Here is an 11,304-nt window from a genome sequence, read left to right on the forward strand (position 1 = left end):
CCCAGTCCAGAATGAACTTCTGCACAGAGACTGTTTTTCCAATGCCAGCGACTCCCTTTGTCAGCACAGTTCTGATAAGTTTGTCTTGTCCAGTTAAGGGTTTGAAGATGTCGTTACATTTGACTGCAGTCTCTGGTCTTGCTTGTTTCCTGGTTGTTGTCTCAATCTGTCTCAGCTCATGTTCATTATTGACCTCTCCTGTTCCACCCTCTGTGATGTAGAGCTCTGTGTAGATCTTATTGAGAAGTGTTGGGTTTCCTTGTTTAGCGATCCCCTCAAATACACATTGAAACTTCTTCTTTAGATTAGATTTGAGTTCACGTTGGCAAATCACAGCAAGCTCATCTGAATGAAGAAATAGCACAGAGGATATTAATATTACGTCTGTTTTAATGCCTACAGTATTGTAGGACTGTTATAACATTTTAAATTATAATCATTTATTCTCTTAACTGACTGTTTAAATGTTTTCATAATGCATTACAGACTGGTGTGACTGATAATGTAATTATTGGTATTATTGATGGTATTATTAATGTTGTCTCTCTGTCTCTGTCTCTCTCTCTAAATTAATCAACACAACACATCCCTTCTGCTACTTGATGAGGTCACTAGGTGTTGTGTTAAGGCTGCTACAATATCATTGAGTTACTCAGCTACTTTAGCTGTACTTTAGCTACAGCTTTTAAATGTTATAAAACAGCATTCAACATGAGGCAGACAGATCTTACATTTCTCCAGTGTGTCAGCAAGCTCCTTCTGGTTCATTTTCCTCAGGACGTGCAGTGTGATCTTCAGAGCCCCCTCTCTGGCACTGCTCTCCTGCTTCTCATCTTCAGCATCCACCACTTCCTCATCCTGCTTCTGACTCTCAAAGCCTTCTGGGAGTTCTGGACTAAGAATCCTCTTGAACATCTTCAGCTCGTTCTTCACAAATGTCATAATTTTCTCTTCAAGCAACTGAAATAAATCAAGTAAATAAGTTAAGCAAGAGAAGAAATGCTTTCTCATTAACACATTAATGAATAATTGACAGATCAACTTTACTTGAGGTAAACAAAAACAAATGTTCATAACAGGACCACATACACTGAATATAGAGTCCAGGTCTGTTTGATGACTCTGGGAAGACTGACCACTGAGAATCTCTGACTCTGATCTCTCCTGTTGGTGTCTGTGGACAAAACATTTGATTACATGTCCTCATCCAGGGAGTACACAAACACACACACACACACACACACACACACACACACACACACACACACACACACACACACACACACACACACACACACACACACACACACACACACACACACACACACACACACACACACACACACACACACACACACACACACACACACACACACAGGGAGGGAACGTTGTGTTTGTTTAATATTGTTTTAGGACTATATAAATGGATAAAAGGATTAGCCTATGGATTATGAAAACAACCAAAAGAAATGTGAAAATGGGAGAGGAGAAATGACTAGAGACAGTGTTGTTTAACTCACTGACCATGACCCATGAGTTCTTCTTACCTTTGTTCAGTAGAAAAGTCTCCCTCTCTAAACCCTATAGGATGACCGATAGACTGGTCACTCTTCATGGACACACAGCTGGGAACAGGGAAGGCTGGTCTCTGCTGCTTGATTGGGCTTCAACACAACAGAGACAAACATTACATATCTCATCTACTAAATGTATGGTGTTTTTGGTTTATGTCAGTTTCAATGTTTGTTATGCTATAAATGTATATTTAATGGTTGTAAGTGGTAAAATGAACTAGATAATGTTATATTTTGCCATTCTGAGTAATTACTACTTTAGTAAGGAATTACACATTATTCAGTAGTACTGTTGTTGCGAATTATTCCAATAGATGGAAGCATAAGACCACAATAGATAGTTCAGTAGATTAGTTTTCTCCCTGGATACACCCCCAGTCCCCCTCACAGGAAAAGTTCCCTCTGCTCTAGTACATTCATTGTCAAATTCATCAACCAGCATCGACCTGCTCTGCCTTCTCGCACAAGCAGACAACTCAGCCACCACCAAAAAGCTGGTGTCGTTACTCTGCCTTCTCGCGCAAATGAGGGGCATGTTGAGGTAAATTCGCTAACCGTTGCATGATGTAATTTATTGGCGGGCTGGGAGATGCACTCTCATCTTTTCTATTCCGAGGCTGTTTAGTCCCAATATGAGATATTAAGAAAATATTTTAAAATGCATCTATACTGTGGTTGAGGTTCTGACTAATGATATTCAGAACATCTGACTAGTGATTATTTGGCTGTATATTTTTTATAAATATTCAGCAATTAAAAGTTATTAATTCATATACAGTCATTGGTGAGGCAGCTGAGAAATAAAGTGTATTTTTCTCATTAATTCCTTAGATCAGTCTCAAACCTGTCCCACCTATCCCACGCCAATTCCTGGACTTTGACATAGAGGTTACCAGGTCACCCAGTTCAAACCACATTTGAAAAATAAAACACATGTGGCTTGTTGATCAAGTGTTCTGCCTTGTAATAATACATATAATACAATAACTAATATCAAAATAAAAACAGCACAACGCTTAGACAGGTTTTGATTAACAAAATATTAAAAATGCTTAAAAAATAGTATGTGTTTGTAGCTCTCTTGCTCTTCCCTGTGGCATTCTGTGGGAACTACATAACTCATTCACGACACCTGATAGGCTCATAATCTGAGGTAGCAACTGAGTCAGATCTACAAATCAACGAGCTAGACCTGTCCATTTGGTTCACTCAATTCGATGTCTACGAATGAAGATTTCAATGCATATCAAATGACCCAGCAGCCATTTAGATACAACAAATCGTCACAACAATTAAATCATTCTTAATGAAAACAATGTCTTCTGGCTGCTTAAATCAGCCACATCTTGAAAAAGAGGACAGGGACATGCGTTTTGTTTAAGTTGAATACTTTTTTCTGAAAACCAATATGGGCTCCCAAGTGGTGCAGCGGTCTAAGGCAATACATCTCAGTACAATAAGTGACCTGAGTTAAGCGTTCACGGTTAATGTCGACAGGTCTCATTGATAACAGTAGCATAGCTGATATTGTGACGCAGACCAATGAGCTGGGAATAGAACGTTCAGAAGGAGAGTTGGTGCCATGGTGCTCAATAGAACTAATAGGAGCTGGCAGGGTGAAAAATGGCTTGAAATAAGGCCTGTTTTTTCACGATTACTTCATAACTAGGGACATAAGGTAATGTTATGAAACTGGGCTCCATGGTGGATGCAATGAACTAGTTTTTATTAGAAAAAAACATTGTTGAAAAAGTCATGAGTTCAGCCTACTGAGGCGCCCCGAAAATAATATTCAAAAGTTCGGTCCTTGGACACAGAGGGTTTAAACACTAAAGTTACTGTCCATCTAGTGAAGAGAGGAGAACCAGACAGAGGTAGCCAGCATCCGTCAACGAGAGGGAGAAGCCCTCCACGGGATTTAACAGGTGGAAGAAACATCCGGGTATCTCCATTGGTCCACAAGAAACGCAGGCAACCGGTGATGATGTAGTGATAAAGCAGTAAATAAACTTCAGTTAGTGCTTCCCCTCTCTCCACTGGGATTCTCTGCCTCTAACCCTATTACAGGGGCTGAGTCACTGGCTTACTGGTGTTCTTCCATGCCGTCCCTGGAAGGGGTGCGACACTTGATTGGGTTGAGTCACTGATGTGATCTTCCTGTCTGGGTTGGTGCCCCCCTTGTGTTGTGTCGTGGCGGAGATCTTTGTGGGCTATACTCGGCCTTGTCTTAGGATGGTAAGTTGGTGGTTGAAGATATCCCTATAGTGGTGTGGGGGCTGTGCTTTGGCAAAGTGTGTTGGGTTATATCCTGCCTGTTTGGGCCTGTCCTGGGGTATCGTCGGATGGGGCCACAGTATCTCCCGACCCCTCCTGTCTCAGCCTCCAGTATTTCTGCTGCAGTAGTTTAAGTGTTGGGGGTTAGGGTCAGTCTGTTATATCTGGAGTATTTATCCTGTCTTATACGGTGTCCTGTGTGAATTTAAGTATGCTCTCTCTAATTCTCTCTTTCTCTCTTTCTTTCTTTCTTTCTTTCTTTCTTTCTTTCTTTCTTTCTTTCTCTCTCTCTCTCTCTCTCAGAGGACCTGAGCCCTTGGACCATGCCTCAGGACTACCTGGCCTGATGACTCCTTGCTGTCCCAAGTCCACCTGGCCGTGCTGCTGCTCCAGTTTCAACTGTTCTGCCTGCGGCTATGGAACCCTGACCTGTTCACCGGACGTGCTACCTGTCCCAGACCTGCTGTTTTCGGTAGAGATACTCTGAATGATCGTCTATGAAAAGCCAACTGACATTTACTCCTGAGGTGCTGACCTGTTGCACCCTCGACAACCACTGTGATTATTATTATTTGACCATGCTGGTCATCTTTGAATATTTGAACATCTTGGTCATGTTTTGTTATAATCTCCACCTGGCACAGCCCTCATAGCCTGGTTCCTCTCTAGGTTTATTTCTAGGTTCTGGCCTTTCTATGGATTTTTTCCTAGCCACCTTGCTTCTACACCTGCATTGCCTGCTGTTTGGGGATTTAGGCTGGGTTTCTGTACAGCACTTTGAGATATCAGCTGATGTAAGAAGGGCTTTATAAATACATTTGATTTGATAGCTAGGATAACCAGGATGCTGCTGGTATAGTAGCTAGCTAGCTTACCTAGCTGTACCGACTAGCTTGGCTAGCTAGCAGGTTGTTCTGTACCTCATCTCGATGATGATCATGAATCCAGTGAACCACAAAATGAAACAAGGATAGAGAGTGAAAAGAACTGTTTACACTCATACTGTCCCTGACCATTCAGCAAAAAGCTAATTGAACAATAAACTTCGGTGTCTCAACACTGTAGTGAACTCCGTTGTTATTCCCCAAGATCACCTCAGCCCACTCTGCGCGTAACCGCTTTGCGCCACACCGTACGTGGACACGGACAGTTCTGTACGGGAAGTTCCAGAACAGTGGCACAAAACAACTAAACCCAGTCTTGACAGTGGGTTAAATTAGTAATATTCATTTTTTAATATTATGTTAAACAAACATTCAAAGTTTTTATAACAATATTTTGAAATCTGGGCCCATATCCACAAAGCTTCTCAGAGTAGAAAATTGGTCATAGAAGTGCTGACAATAAAGATAATTTACTCTTACGGAGTAAGAAGAGACATGTTTGTTGTTTGCTGTAACTAATGGGGACAAAGTTGTATTGTAATGTAATGTAATGTATTATAATGTATTGTAAAAAAGTCAGCCAGAGTTGGCGTGGGCCATCGTTCAAACAAAGAGATGCCTCCCTGACCACCAGTGTGTTTGGATATAATGAAGATCAGTTCAGTGAAGAAGAACCTCTAGAGTTCTGATCAAAGAACCCTATATAGTTCTATATATTCTATATATACTGTATACTCAGACACTTCCTAACCTCCTATAAAGGGTTCTATATATATTCTATATATACTGTATACTCCGACAGGCTAACCTCCTGTAAAGGATTCTATATATATTCTATATATACTGTATACTCAGACACTTCCTAACCTCCTATAAAGGGTTCTATATATATTCTATATATACTGTATACTCAGACACTTCCTAACTTCCTATAAAGGGTTCTATATATATTCTATATATACTGTATACTCAGACAGGCTAACCTCCAGTAAAGGATTCTATATATATTCTATATATACTGTATACTCAGACACTTCCTATCCTCCTATAAAGGGTTCTATATATATTCTATATATACTGTATACTCAGAAACTTCCTATCCTCCTATAAAGGGTTCTATATATATTCTATATATACTGTCTACTCAGACACTTCCTAACCTCCTATAAAGGGTTCTATATATATTCTATATATACTGTATACTCAGACACTTCCTAACCTCCTATTAAGGATTCTCTATATATTCTATATATACTGTATACTCAGACACTTCCTAACCTCCTATAAAGGGTTCTATATATATTCTATATATACTGTATACTCAGACACTTCCTAACCTCCTATACAGGGTTCTATATATATTATATATACTGTATACCCAGACACTTCCTATCCTCCTATAAAGGGTTCTATATATATTCTATATATACTGTATACTCAGACACTTCCTATCCTCCTATAAAGGGTTCTATATATATTCTATATATACTGTATACTCAGAAACTTCCTATCCTCCTATAAAGGGTTCTATATATATTCTATATATACTGTATACTCAGACACTTCCTAACCTCCTATAAAGGGTTCTATATATATTCTATATATACTGTATACTCAGACACTTCCTAACCTCCTATAAAGGTTTCTATATATATTCTATATATACTGTATACTCAGACACTTCCTAACCTCCTATAAAGGGTTCTATATATATTCTATATATACTGTATACTCAGACACTTCCTAACCTCCTATAAAGGGTTCTATATATATTCCATATATACTGTATACTCAGACACTTCCTAACCTCCTATAAAGGGTTCTATAAGGCTAATCTAAAGACGGTGCTGGCTAAAGCTAAAACTGGCGAGTGTAGAGAGTATAGAGATATTGTTATCCACGTCGGCACCAACGATGTTAGGATGAAACAGTCAGAGGTCACCAAGCGCAACATAGCTTCAGCGTGTAAATCAGCTAGAAAGATGTGTCGGCATCGATTAATTGTCTCTGGCCCCCTCCCAGTTAGGGGGAGTGATGAGCTCTACAGCAGAGTCTCACAACTCAATCGCTGGTTGAAAACTGTTTTCTGCCCCTCCCAAAAGATAGAATTTGTAGATAATTGGCCCTCTTTCTGGGACTCACCCACAAACAGGACCAAGCCTGGCCTGTTGAGGAGTGACGGACTCCATCCTAGCTGGAGGGGTGCTCTCATCTTATCTACGAACATAGACAGGGCTCTAACTCCTCTAGCTCCACAATGAAATAGGGTGCAGGCCAGGCAGCAGGCTGTTAGCCAGCCTGCCAGCTTAGTGGAGTCTGCCACTAGCACAGTCAGCGTAGTCAGCTTAGCTTTCCCCATTGAGACCGTGTCTGTGCCTCGATCTAGGTTGGGCAAAATTAAAAATGGCGGTGTTCGCTTTAGCAATCTCACTAGTATAAAGACCTCCTCCATTCCTGCCATTATTGAAAGAGATTGTGATACCTCACATCTCAAAATTGGGTTACCTAATGTTAGATCCCTCACTTCCAAGGCAGTTATAGTCAATGAACTAATCACTGATAATAATCTTGACGTGATTGGCCTGACTGAAACATGGCTTAAGCCTGATGAATTTACTGTGTTAAATGAGGCCTCACCCCCTGGTTACACTAGTGACCATACCCCCCGTGCATCCGGCAAAGGCGGAGGTGTTGCTAACATTTACGATAGCAAATTTCAATTTACAAAAAAAAAAAACTATGACGTTTTCGTCTTTTGAGCTTCTAGTCATGAAATCTATGCAGCCTACTCACTCACTTTTTATAGCTACTGTTTACAGGCCTCCTGGGCCATATGCAGTGTTCCTCACTGAGTTCCCTGAATTCCTATCGGATCTTGTAGTCATAGCAGATAATATTCTAATTTTTGGTGACTTTAACATTCACATGGAAAAGTCCACAGACCCACTCCAAAAGGCTTTCGGAGCCATCATCGACTCAGTGGGTTTTGTCCAACATGTCTCTGGACCTACTCACTGCCACAGTCATACTCTGGACCTAGTTTTGTCCCATGGAATAAATGTTGTGGATCTTAATGTTTTTCCTCAAAATCCTGGACTATCGGACCACCATTTTATTACGTTTGCAATTGCAACAAATAATCTGCTCAGACCCCAACCAAGGAGCATTAAAAGTCGTGCTATAAATTCTCAGACAACCCAAAGATTCCTTGATGCCCTTCCAGACTGCCTCTGCCTACCCAAGGACGTCAGAGGACAAAAATCAGTTAACCACCTAACCGAGGAACTCAATTTAACCTTGCGCAATACCCTAGATGCAGTTGCACCCCTAAAAATTAAAAACATCTGTCATAAGAAACTAGCTCCCTGGTATACAGAAAATACACGAGCTCTGAAGCAAGCTTCCAGAAAATTGGAACGGAAATGGCGCCACACCAAACTGGAAGTCTTCCGACTAGCTTGGAAAGACAGTACCGTGCAATATCGAAGAGCCCTCACTGCTGCTCGATCATCCTATTTTTCCAACTTAATTGAGGAAAATAAGAACAATCCGAAATGTCTTTTTGATACTGTCGCAAAGCTAACTAAAAAGCAGCCTTCGCAAATGGAGGAAGGCTTTTCACTTCAGCAGTAATACATTTATGAACTTCTTTGAGGAAAAGATCATGATCATTAGAAAGCAAATTACAGACTCCTCTTTAAATCTGGGTATTCCTCCAAAGCTCCATTGTCCTGAGTCTACACAACTCTGCCAGGACCTAGGATCAAGGGAGATACTAAAGTGTTTTAGTACTATATCTCTTGACACAATGATAAAAATAATCATGGCCTCCAAACCCTCAAGCTGCATACTGGACCCTATTCCAACTAAACTACTGAAAGAGCTGCTTCCTGTGCTTGGCCCTCCTATGTTGAACATAATAAACGGCTCTCTATCCACCGGATGTGTACCAAGCTCACTAAAAGTGGCAGTAATAAAGCCTCTCTTGAAAAAGCCGAATCTTGATCCAGAAATTATAAAAAACTATCGGCCTATATCGAATCTTCCATTCCTCTCAAAAATTTTAGAAAAAGCTGTTGCACAGCAACTCACTGCCTTCCTGAAGACAAACAATGTATACAAAACGCTTCAGTCTGGTTTTAGACCCCATCATAGCACTGAGACTGCACTTGTGAAGGTGGTAAATGACCTTTTAATGACGTCAGACCGAGGTTCTGCATCTGTCCTCGTGCTCCTAGATCTTAGTGCCGCTTTTGATACCATCGATCACCACATTCTTTTGGAGAGATTGGAAACCCAAATTGGTCTACATGGACAAGTTCTGGCCTGGTTTAGATCTTATCTGTCGGAAAGATATCAGTTTGTCTCTGTGAATGGTTTGTCCTCTGACAAATCAATTGTAAATTTCGGTGTTCCTCAAGGTTCCGTTTTAGGACCACTATTGTTTTCACTATATATTTTACCTCTTGGGGATGTCATTCGAAAACATAATGTTAAATTTCACTGCTATGCGGACGACACACAGCTGTACATTTCAATGAAACATGGTGAAGCCCCAAAATTGCCCTCGCTAGAAGCCTGTGTTTCAGACATAAAGAAGTGGATGGCTGCAAACTTTCTACTTTTAAACTCGGACAAAACAGAGATGCTTGTTTTTTTTTCCCTAGCCACCGTGCTTCTTTCACATGCTTTGCTTGCTGTTTGGGGTTTTAGGCTGGGTTTCTGTACAGCACTTTGAGATATCAGCTGATGTACGAAGGGCTATATAAATACATTTAATATATAAAAATAAATTTGATTTGATTTGAAATTTGATTCTATATATATTCTATTTATACTGTATACTCAGACACTTCCTAACCCCCTTTAAACGGTTCTATATATATTGTATATATACTGTATACTCAGACACTTCCTAACCTCCTATAAAGGGTTCTGTATAGAACTTTAGTGGTTCTGTATATTAAGGAAGATAGAACCCGTTTTGGTTTTAACAGGAGTGAAGAGTGTTGATATAATGGATATATTGTCAGAATTCCGTTTGTAACAACAATCAGAATTAGTAAAACAATAAAGTTATGCATGCCAACATATTAGGCAATAATTAAGAGTAGGCTAAATGATTGTGTCATACTAACATTCTATAGATGTGTGTGTGTGTGTGTGTGTGTGTGTGTGTGTGTGTGTGTGTGTGTGTGTGTGTGTGTGTGTGTGTGTGTGTGTGTGTGTGTGTGTGTGTGTGTGTGTGTGTGTGTGTGTGTGTGTGCTGTTGAGACAACCACATATCACAGTAAAATATAAAGGATACAAACATTTCATTCCAGCTATATAGTGTTTAACAAAACAATTTTTTTTTGGGATGTAACATTTTAGAAACAAACTCTTTAATAATTCTTAAACAAATTGTCATCTCACCTCTTAGCTTTGGTGTCATGTCCCCCAGAGAGACTCATTTTAGAGGCAGAGCCCTTCTCCTTTCTCTTCCCAAAGAGACTCATTTTAGAGGCAGGGCCCCCTTCCTTCCTCTCCCCAGAGAGACTCATTTTAGAGCACTGACCCCTAAACAGAGATCCAGCATGTTGGTTGTGGTTAACACAGTGACTAACTAATTATTGAAGGTCAATTGTTCTGATATATTCATTATCTCTTAGAAATAAAACATTTTCTAACAGACACATCCAAACAGTCAGGTGATTTAATGCATCACATGAACATGTAGTCGTGACTAATATGTAGTTTAACTAATAATAATAATAATAATAATAATAATAATATTATTAATAATAATAACAATAACAATAATAATAATAACAATAATAATAATATTAATAATAATAATAATAATAATAATAATGTCTCACTTTCTCTTTTAATAATTTATCTCATTCTAGTGTGTTGCTTTGTTCAACAGGTATGATATTATTATGCTGTTACTGAATTCAGTTCATAATATCAATGTTAAGAAAAGTATGTTCAGTGGTTTCATACCAAATTACACAGGAAGCAGGAGATCATTGTAGTTTAGAAAACAACAAATGTTCTGATATTCTGAAAGATGATTTACAACTATGATACATTAACATTTTTATAAGTTGTAAAATAACCACGATATACAAATACGATATATGAACAATATGTTTTTGAATTTGACTTGCCTACGCCCAGTTAGTGCCATTTTGTATGATTGAACTGTCACGTAGCTGTCCCAGGTGAAATGGACTGTTAGATCTGAGTGTTTTACTGTCAGTCACTATACTAAAATAAAACCAAACATTTAATTTCTCTACACACTTTACAATAATCACTGGGAAGATTCTTACCTTGTAGCCTGAATTCACAACCAGAACATGTCAAGTCATTGAGATATTTTCCGTTGTTCTGAGAGAGCACCTTCCTGATAACAAGTGGCTCTGTATCTATGTTCTAGGTACAGTTGATCTTTGGATGCAATAATATCTGGTCAAAGTCTAGTGACACAACACCATAGTATATCATAAACATAACAGCAGTTGGCCAGAAAAGGCCATGACATACTATAAAACAGGGTTCATCAACAACACCATAGTATATCA

General features: G+C 39.3%; 1 protein-coding gene across 1 annotated transcript; it reads right to left on the reverse strand.

The window, feature by feature from the left end:
• Positions 1-657: 657 nt before the first annotated feature.
• Positions 658-11,304, reverse strand: LOC145867103 (uncharacterized). The gene is made up of 5 exons (XM_082971146.1): positions 11,053-11,304; positions 10,148-10,291; positions 1,548-1,664; positions 1,090-1,174; positions 658-960 (listed from the first exon to the last, which is right to left on the reverse strand). The coding sequence occupies exons 2-5, from the start codon at positions 10,273-10,275 to the stop codon at positions 673-675; spliced, it is 618 nt and encodes a 205-aa protein (XP_082827272.1). The 5' UTR covers positions 10,276-10,291; positions 11,053-11,304; the 3' UTR covers positions 658-672.

The sequence above is a fragment of the Salmo salar genome, unplaced genomic scaffold (genome assembly GCF_965601325.2).
Source record: "Salmo salar unplaced genomic scaffold, fSalSal1 ptg000206l, whole genome shotgun sequence".
Classification (NCBI taxonomy): domain Eukaryota; kingdom Metazoa; phylum Chordata; class Actinopteri; order Salmoniformes; family Salmonidae; genus Salmo; species Salmo salar.

Coding starts and splice junctions, on each gene's coding strand:
- LOC145867103 (XM_082971146.1), bottom strand. CDS start 10,275: ATGAGTCTCTCTGGGGAGAGGAAGGAAGGGGGCCCTGCCTCTAAAATG. Junction 1,175..1,547: donor GACTTTTCTACTGAACAAAG/GTAAGAAGAACT, acceptor TTTTGTCCACAG/ACACCAACAGGAGAGATCAG. Junction 961..1,089: donor ACCTGGACTCTATATTCAGT/GTATGTGGTCCT, acceptor GATTTATTTCAG/TTGCTTGAAGAGAAAATTAT.